Below are 21,802 nucleotides of genomic sequence, written 5' to 3'. Positions count from 1 at the left end.
CTCAAACAAAACAACAACAACAAAAATAAAATAAAATAAAAATAAATAAATAAATAAATATTTTTAAAAATTTTAAAAATATTTAAAATATTTTTATATTTTAATGTCTCCAGGAGACAGGCATGGTGGTGCACCTGTGGTTCCAGCCATTCAGGAGGCTGAGGCAGGAAGATCGCTTGAGCCCAGGAGTTCGAGGCTGCACTGAGCCGTCATTGTACCTCTTCACTCCAGCCTAGACAGTAGAGTGAGCCCTGCCTCTTAAATAAGACAGAACAACAAAAAAAGAGGCCCCAGGGAGCTTCTTTGCTCCTTTCTACCATGTGAGGACAAAGAAAATCTGGCCATCCATGACCCAGAAAGAGGACACTCACCGGATACCAAATTTAAAAAAAAATTAATTTAACCCAAGACACCAAAGTTGCTGGCACCTTGATCTTGGACTCCCCAGCCTCCTCCAGAAATATGATAAACGAATTTCTATTCTTTCTTTAAATTTAAAAAAAAAAAAAAAAACCAGAGAGACAGGGTCTCTGTTGCCCAGGCTGGAGTGCAGTGGCATTATCATAGCTCACTGCAGCCTTGAACTCCACGGCTCAAGCAATCCTCCTGCCTCAGACTCCGGAGTAACTAGGACTACAGGCATGTACCACCAAGCCTGATAACCTTTTAAATTTTTTTGTAGAGGTGGGGTCTCACTATGTCGCCCAGGCTGCTCTCAAACTTCTGGTCTCAAACTTCTGGCCTCAAGTGATCCTCTCCCCTCAGCCTCCCAAAGTGCTGGGATTACAGGCATGAGCCACCACACCTGGCCCCATTTGCTGTTCTTTCTAAGCCACCCAATCCATGGCATTCTGTTATAGTGGCCGGAATTGACTAAGACTGGTGCTGTACCTCTTCCAGGGCTCCCCATGGAATGAGGCTGAGGGGGACTTTAGCTGAGCCTGCATTCTTGCCCAACCCTTTCTCCCGCCAGCCCCATTTTCTCATCCCCCTCTGGGGTTCTCCTGGAAACACCCCTCAATACATCACTTGTGCAAATATCCTCATCACAGACCCAGCTTCTAGGTAACCTGAATTAAAACAGGCCAAACGGAAACAACCAGATTGCCAACTACCTCATGCAGAAAATGTATAAAATGAAATCCTGTTTTTGACCAGCTACTTTCTTTTTTTTTTTTTCAGGGGGTGGAGTCTCACTCTGTTGCCAAGGCTGGAGTGCAATGGCATGGTCTTGGCTCACTGCAGCCTCCACCTCCCAGGTTCAAGCAATTATCCTGCCTCAGCCTCCCCAGTAGCTGGGATTACAGGCACACACCACCACGCCCAGATAATTTTTTTTTTTTTTTTTTTTTTTTTTAGTAGAGATGGGGTTTCGCCATGTTGGCCAGGCTGGTCTCCAACTCCTGACCTCAAATGATCCGCCCACTTCAGCCTCCCAAAGTTCTGGGATTACAGGTGTGAGCCACCACACACAGCCATGACTAGCTACTTTCCATCTGATTGAAGTTATAGGCGTGTTATGGACTGAAGATTTGTGTCCCCTCCCAAATTCCTATGTTAAAATCATCACCCTCTATGGAATGGTATCAGGAGCTTGGGCCTGTCTTAGTTCATTGGTGTTGCTAATGAAAGCCTGTTTTTGACTAGCTACTTTCTACCTGATTGAAGTTATAGGAATGTTATGGACTGAAGATTTGTGTCCCCACCCCCCCACCAAATTCCTATGTCAAAATCCTCACTCCCCATAGGATGGTATTAGGAGCTGGGGCCTGTCTAAGTCTGTTGGTGTTGCTATGAAGGACTACCTGAGGCTGGGTAACTGAGATGGTTTGGCTGTGTCCCCACCCAAATCTCATTTTGAATTGCAATAATTCCCACAGGTCAAGGCTGAGGCCAGGTGGAGATAATTGAATCATGGAGGCAGTCTCCCCCATACTGTTCTTGTGGTAGCAAATAAGTTTCATGAGATCTGATGGTTTTGTAAAGGGCAATTGCCCTGCACACACTCTCTTGCCTGCTGCCATGTAAGACATGACTTTGCTTCTCATTTGCCTTCTGCCATGATTGTGAGGCCTTCCCAGCCATATGCAAATGTGAGTCCATTAAACCTCTTTCCTTTACAAATTACCCAGTCTCAGGTATATCTTTTTTTTGTTTTGAGACAGAGTCTGACTCTTGCCCAGGCTGGAGTGCAGTAGCAAGATCTTGGCTCACTGCAATTGCCACCTCCTGGGTTCAAGCGATTTCCGGCTAAGTTTTGGAATTTTAGTAGAGACAGGGTTTCACCATGTTGGCCAGGCTAGTCTCAAACACCTGACCTCAAATGATGCGCCTGCCTTGGCCTCCCAAAGTGCTGGGATTACAGATGTGAGCCACCATGCCCGGCCTCAGGTACATCTTTATTAGCAGTGTGAGAACAGACTAATACAGTAATGCATAATTATGAATAAGAGGTTTATGTGGCTCATTGTTCTGCAGGCTGTACAGGAAGCATGGTGCCAGCCTCTGCTTCTGGTGAGGGCCCCAGGCTGCTTCTTCTTAATAGGAAAGGTGAAGGGGGTTGGGGTGTGCAGAGGTCATATGGCCAGAGGAAGCAAGAGAGAGGGAAGTGCTAGCTTCCTTTTTTTTTTTTTTTTTTTTTTTTTGAGATAGGGTCTTGCTCTGTCACCTAGGCTGGAGTGCAGTGGTGCAATCACAGTTCACTGCAGCCTCAAATTCCTGGGCTCAAGCAATCATCCTGCCTCCATCTCTCAAGTAGCTGAGACTACAGGTGAATATCACCATGCCCAGCTAATTATTTTTATTTTTATTTTTATTTATTTATTTATTTTTGAGACAGAGTCTTGCTCTGTCGCCCAGGCTGGAGTGCAATGGTGCTCAATGCAACCTCTGCCTGCCGGGCTCAAGCGATTCTCCTGCCTCAGCCTCCTGAACAGCTGGGATTACAGGTGCCCACCACCACGTCCGGCTAATTTTTGTATTTTTAGTAGAGATGGGGTTTCACCATGTTGGCCAGGCTAGTCTTGAGCTCCTGACCTCGTGATCCACCCACCTCAGCCTCCCAAAGTGCTGGGACTACAGGCGTGAGCCACCATGCCCGGCCATTATTTTTTTTTTTATTGCGACAAGGTCCATGTTGCCCAGGCTGGTCTTGAACTCCCGGCCTCAAGCAATCTTCCTGTTTCTGCCTCCTGAGTAGCTGGGGTCAGGTTCTTTTTAACAACCTCGCGAGAACTAACAGAGTAAGAACTTACTCACCACCACCACTGCCTCGCCAGGAGAGGGCATTAATCTATTCACGAGGGATGTGTCCTTATGACTCAAACACCTCCCATGAGGCCTCCCTCCAACACTGGGAATTAAATTTCTTTTTTTGTTGTTGTTTTGTTTTGAAACAGGGTCTTGTTCTGTCGTCCAGGCTGGAGTGCAGTGGCACAATCTCAGCTCACTGCAACTTCTGCCTCCTGGGCTCAAGTGATCCTACCACCACAGCCTCCCAAGTAGCTTGGACTACAGACGTGAGCCACTACACCGAGCTAATTTTTGTCTTTTATGTAGAGACGTCTGGTCTCAAACTCCTGAGCTCAAGTGATCCGCCCACCTCAGCCACCCAAAGTGCTGGGATCACAGGTGTGAGCCATCACACCTGGCTTTTTTGTTTGTTTGTTTTTAGAGACAGGGTCTCACTCTGTCACCCAGGCTGGAGTGCAGTAGTACAATCATGACTCACTGTAGCCTCAACTTCCCAGGCTCAAGCGATCCTCCCACCTTAGCCCCCAAAATAGCTAGAACAACAAGCACATGCCACAATATCCAGCTAATTTTTTTTTTGAGACAGAGTTTTGCTCTTGTTGCCCAGTCTGGAGTGCAATGGCGTGATCTCGGCTCACTGCAACCTCCGCCTCCCAGGTTCAAGCTATTCTTCTGCCTCAGCCTCCTGAGTAGCTGGGATTACAGGCGTGCACCACCTCGCCCAGCTAATTTTGTATTGCTTTAGTGGAGGTGGGGTTTTTCCATGTTGGTCAGCCTGGTCTCGAACTCCCGACCTCAAGTGATCTGCCTGCCTTGGCCTCCCAAAGGGCTGGTATTAGAGGTGTGACCCACCATGACTGACCACATCCAGCTATTTTTTAAATTTTTAGTAGAAATGGCATCCTCTCATTTTGCCCAGGTGTTCTTGAACCCTGAGCTCAAACAATCCTACTGCCTCGGCCTCCCAGAGTGCTGTGAGTATAGGTTTAAGCCACCATGGCCAGCCGGATATTAAATGCCAACATCTGGTTTGTAGGGCCAAACCTCCAAACTGTAGCAGAGTGACAGGGAAGTGATTAGATCATGAATGTGGGGCGTTCCTGAATAGGATTAGTGCCCTTATAAGAAGAGACACGAGATTTCTCTCTCTCTCTGGGGACACATCAAGAAGATGGCCATCTGTGAACCACGAAACGGGTCCTCACCAGACACGAGATCTGCTCGCACTTTGATCTGGAACTTCCCAGCCTCCAGAATGTTGAGGAATAATGTTTCTTGCTTATGCCGCCCAGTCTATGGGGATAATTTATTTTATTTTATTTTTCTGGGACAGAGTCTCACTCTGTTGCCCAGGCCGGAGTGCAGAGGCAGGATCCCGGCTCACTGCAGTCTTCTTCTCCCAGGTTCAAACAATTCTCCTGCCTCAGCCTCGCAAGTAGCTGGGGATACAGGCATGTGCCACCATGCCCGGCTAACTTTTGTATTTTTAGTAGAGACAGGGTTTTGCCATGTTGGCCAGGCTGGTCTTGAACTCCTGACCTCAGGTGATCCACCCGCCTAGCCCTCCCAAAGTCCTGGGATTACAGGCGTGAGCCATGGGGCCCAGCCTGTGGAGATGATTTGTTACAGCAGCCTAAATTAAGACAGATGGCTCCAAGCCTTACCCACAAAAATGACCATACTTATACCTTACCAACCTTCTGCCAAGTCCCAAATAGTGACTTTGTTTTTGTCCCCAATTTTGGGGAAGTAGACGTAGCTTCCATTGTGGGACACTGCAGTGAGGCCGGTGCGGTCCAGAAATGGTGCAGGCGCCCGGGACCTATGAACATCGCTGAGATCCCAGACCTTGAAAGATGAGGACTGTGGGGAAGCAGATGCCACCAAAGCCCCGCCACGGGCCAGCAGGCTCACGGGGGCCCCGACACCTTCCAGGATGTCCAGAAGGGTCCCCTGTTCTGACAGACTCCACACCTGAGGAAGCAGAACAGGAGGGCAGATCTGACATCTTCTGTGGACAACTATAGTTCAGAAATATGCTTCAGCCCATTGGGCCAGGCGCGGGCTCACGCCTGTAATCCCAACACTTTGGGAGGCTGAGGCAGGTGGATCACCTGAGGTCGGGAGTTCGAGACCAGCCTGACCAACATGGAGAAACCCCATCTCTACTAAAAATACAAAAAATTAGCCAGGCGTGGTGGTGCATGCCTGTAATCCCAGCTACTCAGGAGGCTGAGGCAGGAGAATCGCTTGAACCCGGGAGGTGGAGGTTGCAATGAGCCAAGATCGTGCCATTGCACTCAAGCCTGGGCAACAAGAGTGAAACTCCGTCTCAAAAAATAAAAAATAAAAATAAAAATAAATAAATAGGCCAGGTGCAGTGGCTCACACCTGTAATCCCAGCACTTTGGAAGGCCGAGGCGGGTGGATCACGAGGTCAGGAGATCGAGACCATCCTGGCCAACATGGTGAAACCCCATCTCTACTAAAAATACAAAAATCAGCCTAGCGTGGTGGTGCACACCTGTAATCCCAGTTACTCGGGAGGCTGAGGCAGGAGACTCGCTTGAACCTGGGAGGCAGAGATTGCAGTGAGCTGAGATTGCGCCACTGCACTTCAGCCTGGCGACAGAGTGAGACTCCGTCAAAATAAAAATAAAAATAAATAAATAAGAAAATAAGAAATACACTTCAGCCCATTCATAAACCTAAGGTGAATTTTCAGGCTGTAAGTTCAAGGGCCTTCACATCTTCCTATTCCTTTAACTTCCTCAGGCTTGAACCCATCAGCTTCCAGAGCAGTTCCCAAAGTGTGTTCCAGGGAACCCCTGAAGGGTGCCCTGTAAACCTTTTTTAGAGGGTCTGGAAGCTCAAAACTTTTAATGTTTTTTTTTTTTAAATTATTTTATTCTAGCCAGACATGGTGGCTCACGCCTGTAATCCCAGCACTTTGGGAGGCCAAGGCGGCTGATCACCTGAGGTCAGGAGTTTGAGACCAGCCTGGCCAACATGGCGGAACCCCGTCTCTACTAAAAATACAAAAATTAACCAGGCATGGTGGTGGGTGTCTGAAATCCCAGCTACTTGCGAGGCTGAGGCAGGAGAATTGCTTGAACCCAGGAGGTGGAGGTTGCAGTGAGCTGAGATCATGCCACACTGCCCTCCAGCCTGGGCAACTGAGTGAGACTTGGTCTCAAAAAATAAAGAAAATTATTCTTATTTTTTTGGAGACAGGTTCTTGTTTTGTCACCCAGGCTGAAGTGCAGTGGCGTAATCACAGCTCACTGCAGCCTCTACCTCCCAGGCTCATGTGATCCTCCCACCTCAGCCTCCTGAGTAGCTAGGACTACAGGCACATGCCACGACGCCTGGCTAATTTTTGTGTTTTTTTGTAGAGACTGGGTCTCGCTATGTTGCCCAGGCTGGTCTCAAACTCCTGGGTCCAAGTGATCCACCTGCCTTGGCCTTCCAAAGTGCTGGGATTACAGGCATGAGCCACTGTGCACAGTCTATTTATCAATTGCTTTAAAACTGGAAAAAATAGCTCATAAGAAGGAGGGGGAAAAAAAGAGAACTTCAAGGGGCCTGAGACTAAAACACTGAAGATCTGCTATTTCACCATCTACTTTTCTCTCCAGCTTGGACAACTTTGAACTTAAATTGAGAATTTTCCTCCCCCACAACCCTGCTCCACTCTGAAGGCACAAATCTGCCCCCAAGGTTTGAGGATCAGTTTGGGAATGCTACCTCCTTTGTTGAACATTTCAGTAATTCTCACCCAGGTCTGCCACTGGGGCGGAGGATACACCCCCATATCCTCCCAATGAACTCACCTATTTTGCCTGCACTCATTTTCGTGGGTGTCTGTATTTTGCAGCCAAAAATCCCTAAAGAATCAGTGTCTGTTCCCGAGGCGGAGGTGAGGATGAAGGGTCCCAGATCTCCCCTCACCTGAATGAGCGCATCAAGGGACCCCGTGATGATCAGGTTGTTCTCAGTATCAAAAACAGCCGTCTCCACCATGTCTTCATGCTCCAGATCCATGGCCATGAATCGGCAAAAGCCCCTCGAGTCTGCCAAGAATATCCGCACCGATCTTCCAAAGCCTGAAACGGCAGGAACTGGGGTTACACCTCTCATGCCCAGAGGAGATTGAGGGTCATTCCTTCCATCAACAGAGGTGTTTTGGAGGCCAGATGTGGTGGTTCATGCCTGTAATCCCAGCACTTTGGGACGCCAAGGCGGGCAGATCACTCGACGTCAGGAGTTCGAGATCAGCCTGGCCAACATGGTGAACCCCAATGTTTCATGTATTTTATTCTCTACTAAAAATACAAAAATTAGCCAGGTATGGTGGCACATGCCTGTAATCCCAGCTACTCAGGAGGCCGAGGCAGGAGAATTGCTTGAGCCCAGGAGGCAGAGGCTGCAGTAAGCTGAGATTGCACCACTACACTCCAGCCTGGGCAACACAGCCAGACTCTGTCTCAAAAAAAAAAAAAAAAAAAAAAAAAAAAGATGTTTTGGAACCCCTGCTAGGTGCCAGGAGAAGGGATCCAGGATGGAGAAGGTGGATTCAGTCCTGTCCCCATCTGCACATAGCCCACAGCTGGTTGGGGGTGGGCCTGACTTCTGTAATCACTCATCATTTTTTTTTTTTTTGAGATGGAGTCTCGCTCTGTCACTGAGGCTGGAGTTGCAGTGGCATGATCTTGGCTCACTGCAACCTCTGCCTCCTGGGTTCAAGCGATTCTCCTGCCTCAGCTTTCTGAGTAGCTGGGATTATAGGTGCTGACCACCATGCCTGGCTAAATTTTGTATTTTTTAGTAGATACCAGGTTTCACCATGTTGGCCAAGCTGGTCTCAAACTCCTGATCTCAAGTGATCCACCCACCTCGGACTTCCAATGTGCTGGGATTACAGGCGTGAGCCACCGTACCCAGCCAGTAATCACTCATCTTAAGGAAACTTGTAAAGTTATTATAATGAAACTGTAAGTTCCTGGAGGGCAGGGAACTGCCTATTTGGCTCATCATGGTATCTCACAAACTAGCACAAAGCTGGGCACACAGCAGGCCTTTGATAACTACGATGGAAGGAAGGGAGGAAGGAGAGAGGAGAGTCAAGGAGGTAGAGAGGAAGAAAAGTAAAGAGGAAGGGAGGAAGGAGAGAAATGAGAAGGGGAAGAAGGAAGGAAGAAGAGGAAAGAAAGTAAGAAGGGAGAAAGGAAGGGATAGCGGCAGGAGGCAGGCAAATGCCTAGGCAGATAGGAATGAGTCCCCGGTGAAACTGTACCTTTGAACCAAAAACAGCCTGGGCTGCTGGTTCCAAATGAAATCCACAACCCAGAGTGAGAACTCCTGTTCCTGTTTGCCCACCCTTTCCTGATTGATTCTTTCTGAATAAGACTTTTGTGGCAGTGGCATGATCTTGGCTCACTGCAATCTTCACCTCCTGGGTTTAAACAATTCTCCCACCTCATCCTCCCGAGTAGCTGGGATTACAGGCGCCTGCCACCATGCCCAGCTAATTTTTGTATTTTTAGTAGAGACAGGGTTTCACCATGATCATCAGAAGTTCAGATCAGAAGTTCACTGATCTGAACTTCTGATCTCAGGTGATGGCCCACCTTGGCCTCCCAAAGTGCTGGAATTACAGGCGTGAGCCACTGCACCTGGCCTGAATAATGCTTTTTAACCAACTGAATGTTACGTTTTCCAATACTACCTACCGCCTGCCCCTCCCCCATCCTGTGCCTATAAAAACGCCCAGACTCAGCCACACTGAGAGAGATGACCCAACCTTCACATCCCCTCTCCCCTGAGAGCTGTTTTGTTGCTCAATAAAATTCTCTGTCCTTATCACTTTTCAATTGTCAGCATGACCTCATTCTTCTTGGACACGGGACAAGAGCTTAGGACTCACTGGATGCAGGTACCTAGGAAGGCTGTGACACTGTGGCCCTCTGTCCTTGATGGCAGAGGGCAGCTGCTCCATGCAATAGAAGCAGTGGTGGGGCCAAGCCAGTCCCAGAGCTGCAGGCCAGAATGGGGAAAGGGGCTGACTGAGCTGCTAACATGCCACCATCCATTGGGTTGCAGATGGTGGAACTAAAAGAGCAAATTAGGCCAGGTGTGGTGGCTCATATTTGTAATTCCAGCACTTTGGGAGGCAGACGCAGGCAGATAACCTGAAGTCAGGAGTTCAAGACCAGCCTGGCCAACATGATGAAACCCCATCTCCAAGAAAAATACAAAAATTAGCGGGACGTGGTAGCAGGTGCCTGTAATCCCAGATACTTGGGAGACTGAGGCAGGAGAATCACTTGAACCCGGGAGGTGGAGGTTGCAGTGAGCTGAGATCATACCACTGCACTACAGCCTACGCAATAGAGCGAGACTCAGTCTCAAAAAAAAAAAAAAATTTAATTAGCACACTGTAACACCCCCTCTGGGGCTTCAGGGTCGTGGACCCCTTGTGTTTCCTTTGGGGTGACACATGGCCTGGTCTGGCCATGGGCCCTGCACGGAGCCTGGCCTTGTGTCAGTGCTTGAAGCAGCCAGCTGGACCCTACATTCACTTGCTCACATGCTCCTTCCTGCTAGGGGCTGAGTGCTCAGTCGTGGCAGTGGCCATGGGAGCCGCAGGCTGGGCCAAAAGCCAGATGTGACCCCACAGGCTGAGTAAATGGGGCGCCTCCTGCTCCCAGCTTGGCAAAGAGGCCAAGAAAAATCCTGCATCAAAAGGAAAGAAAGGGCTGGGCGCAATGGCTCACGCCTGTGTAATCCCAGCACTTTGGGAGGCTAAGGTGGGCGAATCACCTGAGGTCAGGAATTCGAGACCAGCCTGGCCAACAGGGTGAAACTCCGTCTGTACTAAAAATACAAAAATTAGCTGGGTGTGGTGGTGTGTGCCTGTAATCCCAGCTATTCAGGAAGCTGACGTGGGAGGATCGTTTGAGCCCAGAAATTCAAGGCTGCAATGAATTATGATTGAGCCACTCCACTCCAGCCTGGGTGACACAGCAAGACCCTATTTCAAAAAAAAAGAAAAAATAAAAAAGAAAAATAATAGAAAAATAGTGTCTATGCTAGTTTTTGTACCACAACTGCAGAGTTGAGTCTTTGCAACTGAGGATGTCTCGTCTGGACTGCAAAAAAATGTTTACTATGAGGCCATTTGGCAGAAAAAGTTGCTAACCTCTGGCCCCAGGACTTCTCTCTGTTCCCAAGCCCCACCCCCTTCTCCAACCTGATCCTGATTAGCTTCCTCACTACTCCAAATGAGAGCTAAACGCTACCTGCGGCGAGGAGCGACTCATCTTCAGAGACCACCAGGAACCTCACAGCATCTGGAAGCTTCTCCAGCAATCTGTCCCCTTTGGAGGAAACCTGTGCAGAACCAGGGATGCCTGTCAGGCACTTCCACGGGTTAAGGGTTACAGGTTTGGAATTTTTTTATTTTTTTATTTTTTATTTTTTTGTTTTTGAGATGGAGTCTCACTCTGTCTCCCAGGCAGGAGTGCAGTGGTATGATCTTGGCTCACTGCAACCTCCGCCTCCCGGGTTCAAGCAATTCCCCTGCCTCAGCCTCCCAAGTAGCTGGGATTACAGGCACCTTCCACCATGCCCGGCTAATTTTTGTATTTTTAGTAGAGATGGGGTTTCACCATGTGGGCCAAGCTGGTCTCAAACTCTTGATCTCAGGCGATCCGCCCACCTTGGCCTCCCAAAGTGCTGGGATTACAGGCGTGAGCCACCATGCCTAGCTGACCCCATCTCTTAATAAAAATTTTAGCTGGGCATGGTGGTACACCCCTGTGGTCCCAGCTACTCAGGAGGCTCAAGCAGGAGGATCATTTGTGCCCCTAGGGGTTGGAGGCTGCAGTGAGCTATGATTGTGCCACTGCATTGCAGCCAGGGTGACAGACTGAGACTCTGTCTCTAAAAAATTTTTTAAATTAAAAACATAAAAGTTGGCCAGGTGCGGCGGCTCATGCTTGTAATCCCAGCACTTTGGGAGACCGAAGTGGGTGGATCACTCGAGGTCAGGAGTTTGAGACCATCCTGGCCAACATGGTGAAACCCCATCTCTACTAAAAATACAAAAATTAGCTGGGCGTGGTGACACATGCCTGTAGTCCCAGCTACTGGGGAGGCGGAAGCAGGAGAATCGCTTGAAGCTGGGAGGCAGAGCTTGCAGTGAGCCGAGATTGCGCCACTGCATTCCAGTCTGGGCGACAGAGCAAGACTCAGTCTCAAAAAAAAAAAAAACGAAAAAACGAAAAACAAAAAAACAGTTAAAAAAAAAAAGGTAAAAAACAAATTCTGGCCAGGCACAGTGGGTCACGCCTGTAATCCCAGCACTTTGGAAGGCTGAATGAGCCCATAAGTTTGAAACCAGCCTGGGCAACATAGTGAGACCCCCACCTCTACAAAATAATAATAATAATAACTAGCCAGGCATGGGGGCGTGCGCCTGTAGTCCCAGCTACTCAGGAGGCTGAGGCGAGAGGACGTCTTGAGCCCGGGAGGTCGAGGCTGCAGGGAGCCATGATCGTGCCACTGCACTCCCGCCTGAGAGATAAAGTAAGACCCTGTCTCAAAAAACAAAACAAAATATCTGCAAAGAGGCTTGAGAAAAAGAAAAACAACCCCAAGGATTTGGGAGGATCTTTCATTGTTGTATTTGGTACCTTGAGAACTCATGAAGACCACAGGTCATGAGGGTCAGAAATGTGGAGCTTTGGGATTTGGGATGATTCTTCTTCTTCTTTTCTTTTTTTTTTTTTTTCTTTTTTAATTTTTTTGAGACAGGGCCTGGCTCTGTCACTCAGGCTGGAGTGCAGTGGTGCAATCTTGGCTCACTGCAGCCTCCACCTCCTAAGCTCAAATGATCCTCCCACATCAGCCTCTCAAGTAGCTGGGAGTACAAGTATGCACCACCATGATTCCTTTCTTTTTTGTTTTTTTTTTTTTGAGATGGAGTCTTGATCTGTCACCCAGGCTGGAGTGCAATGGCATGATCTCGGCTCACTGCAACCTCCACCTCCCGGGTTCAAGTGATTCTCCTGCCTCAGCCTCCCCAGTAGCAGGGATCACAGGCACCCACCACCACACCCGGCTAATTTTTGGGTTTTTGTTTTTGTTGCTGTTGTTTTTTGTTTTGTTTTGTTTTGTTTTGAGATGGAGTTTTGCTCTTAATGTCCAGGCTGGAGTGCAGTGGTGCAATCTTGGCTCACTGCATCCTCCACCTCCTAGGTTCAAGCAATTCTCCTGCCTCAGCCTCCCAAGTAGTTGGGATTACAGATGCTCACCACCACGCCCGGCTAATTTTTTGTATGCTTTTTTAGTAGAGATGAGGTTTCTTCATGTTGGCCAGGCTGGTCTCGAACTCCCAACCTCAGGTGATCCACCTGCCCCAGCCTCCCAAAGTGCTGGCATTACAGGTGTGAGCCACCGTGCCTGGTCAATTTTTGTACTTTTAGTAAAGACAGGGTTTTGCCATGTTGGCCAGGCTGGTCTCAAACTCTTGACCTCAAATGATCCACCCCCCTCAGCCTCCCAAAGTGCTGGGATTACAGGAGTGAGACACAGTGCCCAGCCAGTCTATATGTTAATGTCCATGAAAGCAGCCGTCCACCAACCACCAATAGGGCAGGTGGATAGAGCCCAACTCCTAGTCCCTCTGTGGCGCAACTCTCAACCTCATTCCACACCATGTCTTAGACATCCCCTGAAGGACTGAGCTTCAACAATTGCCCACATTGGTCAGTCCCCGAGACGCCAACAGATGTTTCCTGAACTGTGCTGAACTGCAAATCCCTACGATTAAGAAGCCAAGCGTGTGGCCAGGCGCGGTGGCTCATGCCTGTAATCCCAGTACTCTGGGAGGCCGAGGTGGGCAGATCATCTGAGGTTGGGAGTTTGAGACCAGCCTGACCAACATGGAGAAACCCTGTCTCTACTAAAAATACAAAATTAGCCAGGCGTGGTGGCACTTGCCTGTAATCCCAGCTACTCGGGAGGCTGAGGCAGTGAGAATCGCTTGAACCCAAGAGGCGGAGGTTGCAGTGAGCTGAGATTACACCATTGCACTCCAGCCTGGGCAACAAAAGTGAAACTTCATCTCCAAAACAAAACAAAGATACAAGGCAAGATTATTTTTCCCAACTTCTAGCACATCTGAGCACTTTCAAGCTGAGTTAATGTTCACATCATAGTCAGTAAAGGTGCTTACCAAAGAGATGGAACCATTGCTAAACCCGGTAACAAGCTTTCCTTGCTTCTGGACTGAGATGGCACAGGTAGGTGTTTCTTCTTTGATGCTGGACATATGTTGCTTCCCCTGAAGTTTTCCCGTAGCTGAGCTCCACAGACTGACCACACCATCCCTGGACACTGCCAGCAGTGTGGCCTGGGAGGCCAGCATGGCCATGCACATCCAAGGATCAGAGGCATCTCCCAGGATATGGAATACCAGCTCTGCAGTTTCCAGATTCCAAGCATTGATCTAATAGAATAATGAAGAGGAAGCAGCATCCTGGCAGGAGACCTAGACTATAAGTTTCCCGGAGTCAAATGCAAGATGCCTTCTCTTGTATATTTTATGCATTTTCTTTTTTCTTTTGGAGATGGAGCCTCTCTTTTTCACCCAGGCTGGAGTGCAGTGGTGCAGTCATGGCTCACTGCAGCATCGACCTCGTGGGCTCAAGCAATCCTCCTGCCTCAGCCTCCCAAGAAGCTGGGACCACAGACATGCACCACCATGCCTGGCTATTTTTAAATTTGTTTTTGTAGAGACGGGGTCTGACTATGTTGCCCAGGCTGCTCCTGAGCTCCTGGGCTCAAACTATCCTCCCTGCTCAGCCTCTCAAAGTGCTGGGATTATGAGTGTGAGCCACTGCACCCGGCCTATGCATTTTATTTTTAACACTTCCAATTCAGAGCAAAAAGAAGAGGTGGGCCAGGCCTCACATGTGATTTTAAATTCATTAGCTACCTTACAAAAGGTACAAAGAAACAAGGGAAATCAATTTTAGTATTATATTTTATTTAACCTAATATGTCCAAGTGGTATCACTTCAACGTGTAATCAATACAAAAATTATTATTGAGATAGTTTATATTGTTTTTACTATACTAGGTCTTTGAATTTCAGCATGTTGGGACAGTCACATTTCAAGTGTTTTTATTTATTTATTTATTTATTTTTTAATGTTACTTTCAGTTTTGGGATACATGTGCAGAACGTGCAGGTTTGTTACATAGGTATACATGTGCCATGGTGGTTTGCTGCAACTATCAACCCGTCATCTAGGTTTTAAGCCCCGCATGCATTAGGTATCTGTCCTAATGCTCTCCCTCCCCTTACCCCCTACCTCCCGAATTTCAAGTGTTTAATAGGTACATCTGGTTGATGACTCCTATTTTGGGCAGCATGATTTATATGCACCGATATTACTGTCAACAACCACCAATTACTCATGTAACATAATAATAAATAGATATCAATTATTTGGTGCTTACAGTGTGCTAAGCACTATGCCAGGATATGTCTCATGATCTTATGAGGAAGAGGCAGCAATAAGACTCAGAATGGTGAATGACACGACCAAGGTCACTGAGTTCCCAAGAAACTCAACTGGTAGTTAAATAAAGATTTTTTTCCTCCTGGCATCAATTACTAAGCTATCACCCACGATGTTATTGTGTGTCTCCATTTATAAAACTATGAAACCACAGGGTTATGATTGATGTAATGGAATAACACAGTGGAATAGACGTTGTTTTCAGAAGCCCACGGATCATTTAGAGAGACTATAAAACAGGCTGGGCATGATGGCTCAGGCCTGTAATCCCAGCACTTTGGGAGGCCAAGGCAGGTGGATCACCTGAGGTCAAGAGTTTGAGACCAGCCTGGCCAACATGGTGAAACCCCGTCTCTACTAAAAATACAAAAATTAGCTGGGCGTGGTGGCGTGCACCTGTAGTCCCAGCTATTCAGGAGCCTGAGGCAGGAGAATCACTTCAACCTGGGAGGTGGAGGTTGCAGTGAGCTGAGATTGTACCACTGTACTCCAGCCTGGGCGACAGAGCAGGACTCCATCTCAAAAAAAAAAAAAAAAAAAAAAAGAGAGAGGAGAGAGAGAGAGAGACTATAAAAGAAGTCTCAATGAATTTGAAAGGTTTTACGTCATCAAAATGGAATTTAATTAGAAAAAAATACAGAACAGGACCCTATCCAGAAATTCCTCAAATATCTGGAAACTAATAGTATACTTTTAAATAGCCCATGGATCAAAGAAGAAATCAAAAGTGAAATCTGAAAGTATTTTAAACTGAATGTAAATGAAAACACACGTCAAAATTTATAGGATGTAGGTAAAGCAGTACTTTGAGGGAAATTTATAGCCCTAAAATGCTGATATTCAAAAAAGATGAAAGGTTTCAAATCTTGGGGTCAGAAAGAATTATCAGGATTGTCTAATCCAACTATGAAGTCTGAAACCTCTTATAGCACCCTCTCAAGTGGTTGTGTACTCCATTTACACCCCTACCCCATCACTGTATCAGGGAGCCCTCCTTATACAAATGGCCTATTCTGTCTTTGAATGCTCTGGTCTCAGCTTTCCTTTACAAACAGGGCATATGTTTGTTACCTTTGAGCCAGATGCTGAATACACAACTTTGTGTGCCTCATCCACATGAAGGTTCCAGATCTGAGGTTCAGCGGGATTTTTTGAGCCTCCATCCCAAATGGTAAATTTCTCCCGGCCAGAGAGTAAGTTCCACAAGCGCAGTGTGTAATCCTTTGAAGCAGAGATGGCGAGGGTCCCTTTGGCAAATATTTTCACACACCTCACCTCTCCTGCAGCAGACCAGGGTAGGGGAGAGTATATTAGCTGGGAACATTTTGACCTTGCAACTATCAAAATGCTTGTCAGCTTGGAAATACCCTCGTTTACCAAAGAAAAGATGGATGGAATTGAATTGTGAAAGTCATCAGAATAAAAATGGAGTCAATAACATTAAGAAAACCCTGGCAAACAGGCTATAAAGGAAGGCTATGGAGAAAGAGTTCTCACACTTCTATGCCTAATAACAGAAAAAACTACAAAAATCACAACCTTGCACAAAGGCTACTGCAGCCTTACAGAAAAAACACATCTGCAAGGCAATCTGCCCAGCAACTTCCTGTCCAGCCACACCCTCGTTATTGATTTTTGTAACCAAGGATAATTACTTCAAAACAATTATGTAACCCTCTTTTTTTTTTTTTGACGGACTCTCTCTGTCACCCAGGCTGGAATGCAGTGGCTCAATCTTGGTTCACTGCAACCTCTGCCTCCCGGGTTCAAGTGATTCTCGTGCCTCAGCCTCCCACGTAGCTGGGATTACAGGCACCTGCCGCCATGCCTGGCTAATTTTTTCTATTTTTAGTGGAGACAGGTTTGACTATGTTGGCGAGGCTGGCCTTGAACTCCTGGCCTCAAGCGATCCACCCACCTGAGCCTCCCAAGTGCTGGGATTACAGGCATGAGCCACCATGCCTGGCCTTTTATTATTATTATTATTATTATTATTATTATTATTATTATTATTATTATTTTGAGATGAAGTTTTGCTCTTGTTGCCCAGGCTGGAGTGCAGTGGCGTGGCCCTGGCTTATTGCAACCTTCACTTCCCGGGTTCAAGCAATTCTCCTGCTTCAGCCTCTCGAGTAGCTGGGATTACAGGTGCCCACCACCACACTTGGCAAATTTTTTGTATTTTTAGTAGAGACACGGTTTCATCATGTTGGCCAGGCTGGTCTCGAACTCCTGACCTCAGGTGATCTACCCACCTTGGCCTCCCACAGTGCTGGGATTACAGGCATGAGCTGCCGCGCCTGGCCTATGATGATGATGATGATGATTATTATTATTATTATTATTATTACTATTTTGAGATGGAGTCTTGCTCTGTCACCCAGGCTGGAGTTCAGTGGCATAATCTTGGCTCACTGCAACCTGTGTCTCATGGGTTCAAGCAATTCTCATGCCTCAGCTTCCTGAGTAGCTAGGATTACAGGCATGTGCCACTGCGCCTGGCTAATTTTTGTATTTTTAGTAGAGATGGGGTTTCACCATGTTGGCCAGGCTGGTCTCGAGCTCCTGACCTCAGGTGATCCACCCGCCTCAGCCTTCCAAAGTTCTGGGATTACAGGCGTGAGCCACTGTGCCCAGCCTCTTTTTTCTTTTGTTTTGTTTTGAGAGCCTCTCTCTGTTGGTTAAATTGATAGAACCTGTCCAAATGGAAAATAATGAAATGTGGCAAAGCAAAATTCAGAGGGCCACAACTGGTTGGGAGTCAATCAGTTGCCCCAGGTGTTGAATACTAAACAGATAATTGAGTTTTATAAAGATTCAGCATCTAAGAGTGTCTAAAATTAATAACCACATAAAAAAGGGGCAACTTCTAGAAAAATTATAGGATTTCTCTCATCATTTTTATAATCTTGTAAAAAAATAATTAGCCAGGTGGGGTGGCATGCACCTGGGGTCCCAGCTACTCGGGAAACTGAGGTGGGAGGATCATTTGAGCGCAGGAGGTTGAGGCTGGAGTGAGCTATGATCACTCCTCTGCACTCCAGCCTCAGCAACACAGCAAGACCTTGTCTCTAAATAAATAAATAAATATAATAATCTTAGAGAGCTATTTGCTAAGCAAAATGTACAATTTGGAAGGCATAAAGGGGAAAAATTGACCAACTGGATTATGTAGAAATGTAGAACTTCAGGAGGATAAACTGCAGTTGGAAGGCACATCATGAGAGATGTGGAGGAAATATTTGCAACATATAACAGACAAATGGAGATTCTGCCTAATAAACAAAAAGTTCATCAGGCTGTGATTAGGTTATGAGGATGGCGCCCTGGGGAATGGGATTACTGTCCTTATAAAAGTAATCCCAGGCTGGGCAGGGTGGCTCATGCCTGTAATCCCAGCACGTTGGGAGGCTGAGGCCGGCAGATCGCCTGAGCTCAGGAGTTCGAATCGAGACCAGCCTGGCCAACAAGTCAAAACCCCGTCTCTACTAAAAATACGAAAGTTAGCTGGGTGTGGTGGTGTGTGCCTGTAATCCCAGCTCCTCGGGAAGCTGAGGCAGGAAACTTGCTTGAACCTGGGAGGCAGAGGTTGCAGTGAGCCGAGACTGGACCACTACACTCCAGCCTGGGCAACAGAGTGAGACTCTGTCTCAAAAAAAAAAAAGTGTCCCCAACATAAAGATGGGAACAACAGATACTGGGGACTACTGGAATGGGGAAGGAGGAAGAGGGTCAAGGGCTAACAAAATTCCTCTTGGGTACCGTGCTCACTACCTCAGTGATGGGGTCATTCATACCCCAAATCTCAGCATCACTCAATATACCCATGTAGCAGACATGCACATGTACCCTGTGAAATTAATGGTGGAAATTATAAATGAAATAAAATACAATAACAGAACAAGGATCTGACTGGGCCAGGTGGCTCACACCTGTAATCCCAGCACTTTCGGGGGCCGAAGTGGGAGGGTCACTTGAGCCCAGGAGTCCGAGACAAGCCGGGCAACATAGCGAGACCCTGTCTCTAAAAAAAAAGTAAAAATAATAAAAATAGGCTGGCACAGTGGCTCACGCCTGTAAACCCAGCACTTTGGAAGGCCAAGGTGGGTGAATCAGTTGAGGTCAGGGGTTCGAGACTAGCCTGGCCAACATGGCAAAACCTTGTTTCTACTAAAAATACAAAAATTAGCTGGGTGTGGTGTTAGGCGCCTGTAATCTCAGCTACTTGGGAGGCTGAGGCAGGAAGATTGCTTGAACCTGGGAGGCGGAGGTTGCAGGGAGCCAAGATCATGCCATTGCACTCCAGCCTGGGCGACAGAGTGAGACTCTATCTCAAAAACAAAAAAATTTTAAAAAAAGAGTCAATGGACACAAAAGAATGTTTATGGCAAAACATTGATAAAAAATATATATATAGTATATATTTATATATTTATGTATATATTTGTTTTTGTATATATGTATATATCTATACTTTTATGTATTATATATTTATGTTTTATACACACATATATATTGTTTTACATACATGAAGCATAAATATATACATACACAAAAATATAGATAAAATATATGTGTATATATAAGTGTATATATATATAAGTTCAGAACATTTTCATAATCTCAAAAAAGAGTCATCCTCTTTTTTTCCTTATCACGTTAATTTTTTAAATTTTGTTTATTTTATTTTATTTTATTTTTTTGAGACAGAGTCTCACTCTGTCTCCCAGGCTGGACTGCAGTGACGCAATCTTGGCTCACTGCAACCTCCCACTCCGGGATTCAAGCGATTCTCCTGCCTCAGCTTCCTGAGTAGCTGGGAAGACATGCGCCACCATGCCCAACTAATTTTGTGTGTTTAGTAGAGATGGGGTTTCACCATGTTGTCCAGGCTGGTCTCGAACTTCTGACCTCAAATTATGTGCCCGCCTCAACCTCCCAAACTGCTGGGATTACATGCGTGAGCCACCGCGCCTGGCCTATCACATTAATAATTTTAAAGCAAACAATCCAGTGGCATTTAGCCATTCACAGTGTTGTGCAACCATCACTCTATCTAGTTCCAGAACATTCGCAACCCCCCAGAAGGAGACCCTGTCCCCATCAGCAGTCACTCCCCACTCCCCTCCCCTATCCCCTGGCCACCACTAATCTGCCTCTTGTCTCTCCTATCTCTGTGGATTAGTCTGTTCTGGATATTTCATATCCATGGGAGTCGCACGCCATGTGGCCCCTGGTGACTGCTGTTTTTGTTGTTTTGTTGTTTTTTTTTCTGGAGACGGAGTCTCACTCTGTCATCGCCCAGGCTGGAGTGCGGTGGCACGATCTTGGCTCACTGCAACCTCTGCCCCCCGGGTTCAAGCGATTCTCTTGCCTCAGCCTCCTGAGTAGCTGGGACTACAGGTGCGTGCCATCACACCTGGCTAATTTTTGTATTTTTAGTAGAGACAGGGTTTCACCATGTTGGCCAGGATGGTCTCGATCTCTTGACCTCGTGATCTGCCCACCTTGGCCTCCCAAAGTGCTGGGATTACAGGCATGAGCCACCGCGCCCAGCCGACTGCTCCTTTTCATTTGACACAATCTCTGGAGTTCCAGCCTCATGATTTCCTTGCTGTTCTATAGACCCGCCAACCTCATTCCCCTCTCAGGGCCTTTGCACTTGCTGCTCCCTGTGCCTGGGAGGCTCTTTCCTCTCCCCTGCCCTTCCTTCACCCCTGCGGATACCAAAATCCACAGATGCTCCAGTGCCTTATATGAAATAGTGTCGTATTTGCATATAGCCTATATATATCCTCCTGTATACTTTATTACTATTCTTACCATTATTATTATTTTTAGAGATATGGGTCTGGCTGTGTTACCCCAGCTGGAGCAGAGTAATGCAATCACAGCCCACCGTAGCCTCGATCTCCCAGGCTCAAGTGATCCTCCTGCCTCAGCCGCAGCCTGGGACTACAGGTGCTCCCGTACACTTAATTTTTCTTTTTTTTTCTTTTTAAGACTGAGTCTCACTGTCACCAAGGCTGGAGTGCAGTGGCATGATCTCGGCTCACAGCAACCTCCACCTCCCAGGTTCAAGTGATCTTCCTGCTTCAGTCTCCCAAGTAGCTAGGACTACAGGTGTGCACCACCACACCCAGCTAATTTTTGTACTTTTAGTAGAGATGGGGTTTCGCCATGTTGGCCAGGCTGGTCTCTAACTCCTGACCTCAGGTGATCCGCGGCCTCCCAAAGTGTTGGGATTACAGACGTGACCCACCATGTCCGGCCACTCCTGTATATTTTAAATCCTCTCTAGGTTACTTACAATACCTAATATGGCATACATACTATATAAATAGTTGTTATACGGCATTGTTTGGGGGACAATGACAGTAAAGGTCTGTCCATGTTTAGTCCAGATGCAGTTAACTATTTTTTTCCCAAATATTTTCCTTTGTAACAATTGTATTTATTTGTTTATTTATTTTAAGAGACAGGGTCTTAAATTTTATTTTTATTTATTTTTTATTTTATTATTTTATTTTTATTTTATTATTTTATTATTTTTTATTTTTTGAGATAGAGTTTTGCTCTTTTTGCCCAGGCTGGAGTGCAGTGGCACGATCTCGGCTCACTGCAACCTCCACCTCCTGGGTTCAAGTGATTCTCCTGCCTCAGCCTCCCGAGTAGCTGGGATTACAGGTATATATCACCACGCCCGGCTAATTTTGTATTTTTAGTAGAGACAGGGTTTCACCATGTTAGCCAGGCTGGTCTCAAACTCCTGATCTCAGGTGATCCACCCACCTCGGCCTCCCAAAGTGCTGGGATTACAGGCATGAGCCACCATGCCCCACCTTTAAATTTATCTGTAAGAGACAGGTACAGTGGCTTATGCCTGTAATTCCAGCACTTCAGGAGGCTTAGGTGGGAGGATGGCTTGATGCCAGGAATTCAAGACCAGCCTGGGAAAC

At 46.9% G+C, this 21,802-nt stretch overlaps 1 protein-coding gene across 13 annotated transcripts in view; it reads right to left on the bottom strand.

The window, feature by feature from the left end:
• NWD1 (NACHT and WD repeat domain containing 1) overlaps positions 1-21,802 on the bottom strand; it is a 97,929-nt gene that overhangs the window by 12,868 nt on the left and 63,259 nt on the right. For all 13 annotated transcript variants that reach the window (XM_063701086.1, XM_063701085.1, XM_055372067.2 and 10 more), the window contains 5 exons: positions 15,915-16,123; positions 13,493-13,765; positions 10,554-10,644; positions 7,204-7,358; positions 4,950-5,226 (listed from right to left, as the gene is read on the bottom strand). In XM_063701086.1, coding sequence (XP_063557156.1) covers positions 4,950-5,226; positions 7,204-7,358; positions 10,554-10,644; positions 13,493-13,765; positions 15,915-16,123 — 1,005 coding nt within the window. The remainder of the gene's footprint in view (positions 1-4,949; positions 5,227-7,203; positions 7,359-10,553; positions 10,645-13,492; positions 13,766-15,914; positions 16,124-21,802) is intronic.

Source organism: Gorilla gorilla, chromosome 20, assembly GCF_029281585.2.
Source record: "Gorilla gorilla gorilla isolate KB3781 chromosome 20, NHGRI_mGorGor1-v2.1_pri, whole genome shotgun sequence".
Classification (NCBI taxonomy): domain Eukaryota; kingdom Metazoa; phylum Chordata; class Mammalia; order Primates; family Hominidae; genus Gorilla; species Gorilla gorilla.
Note: the sequence above shows the minus strand (reverse complement) of the source record. Positions and strands in the feature narration are given on the sequence as shown.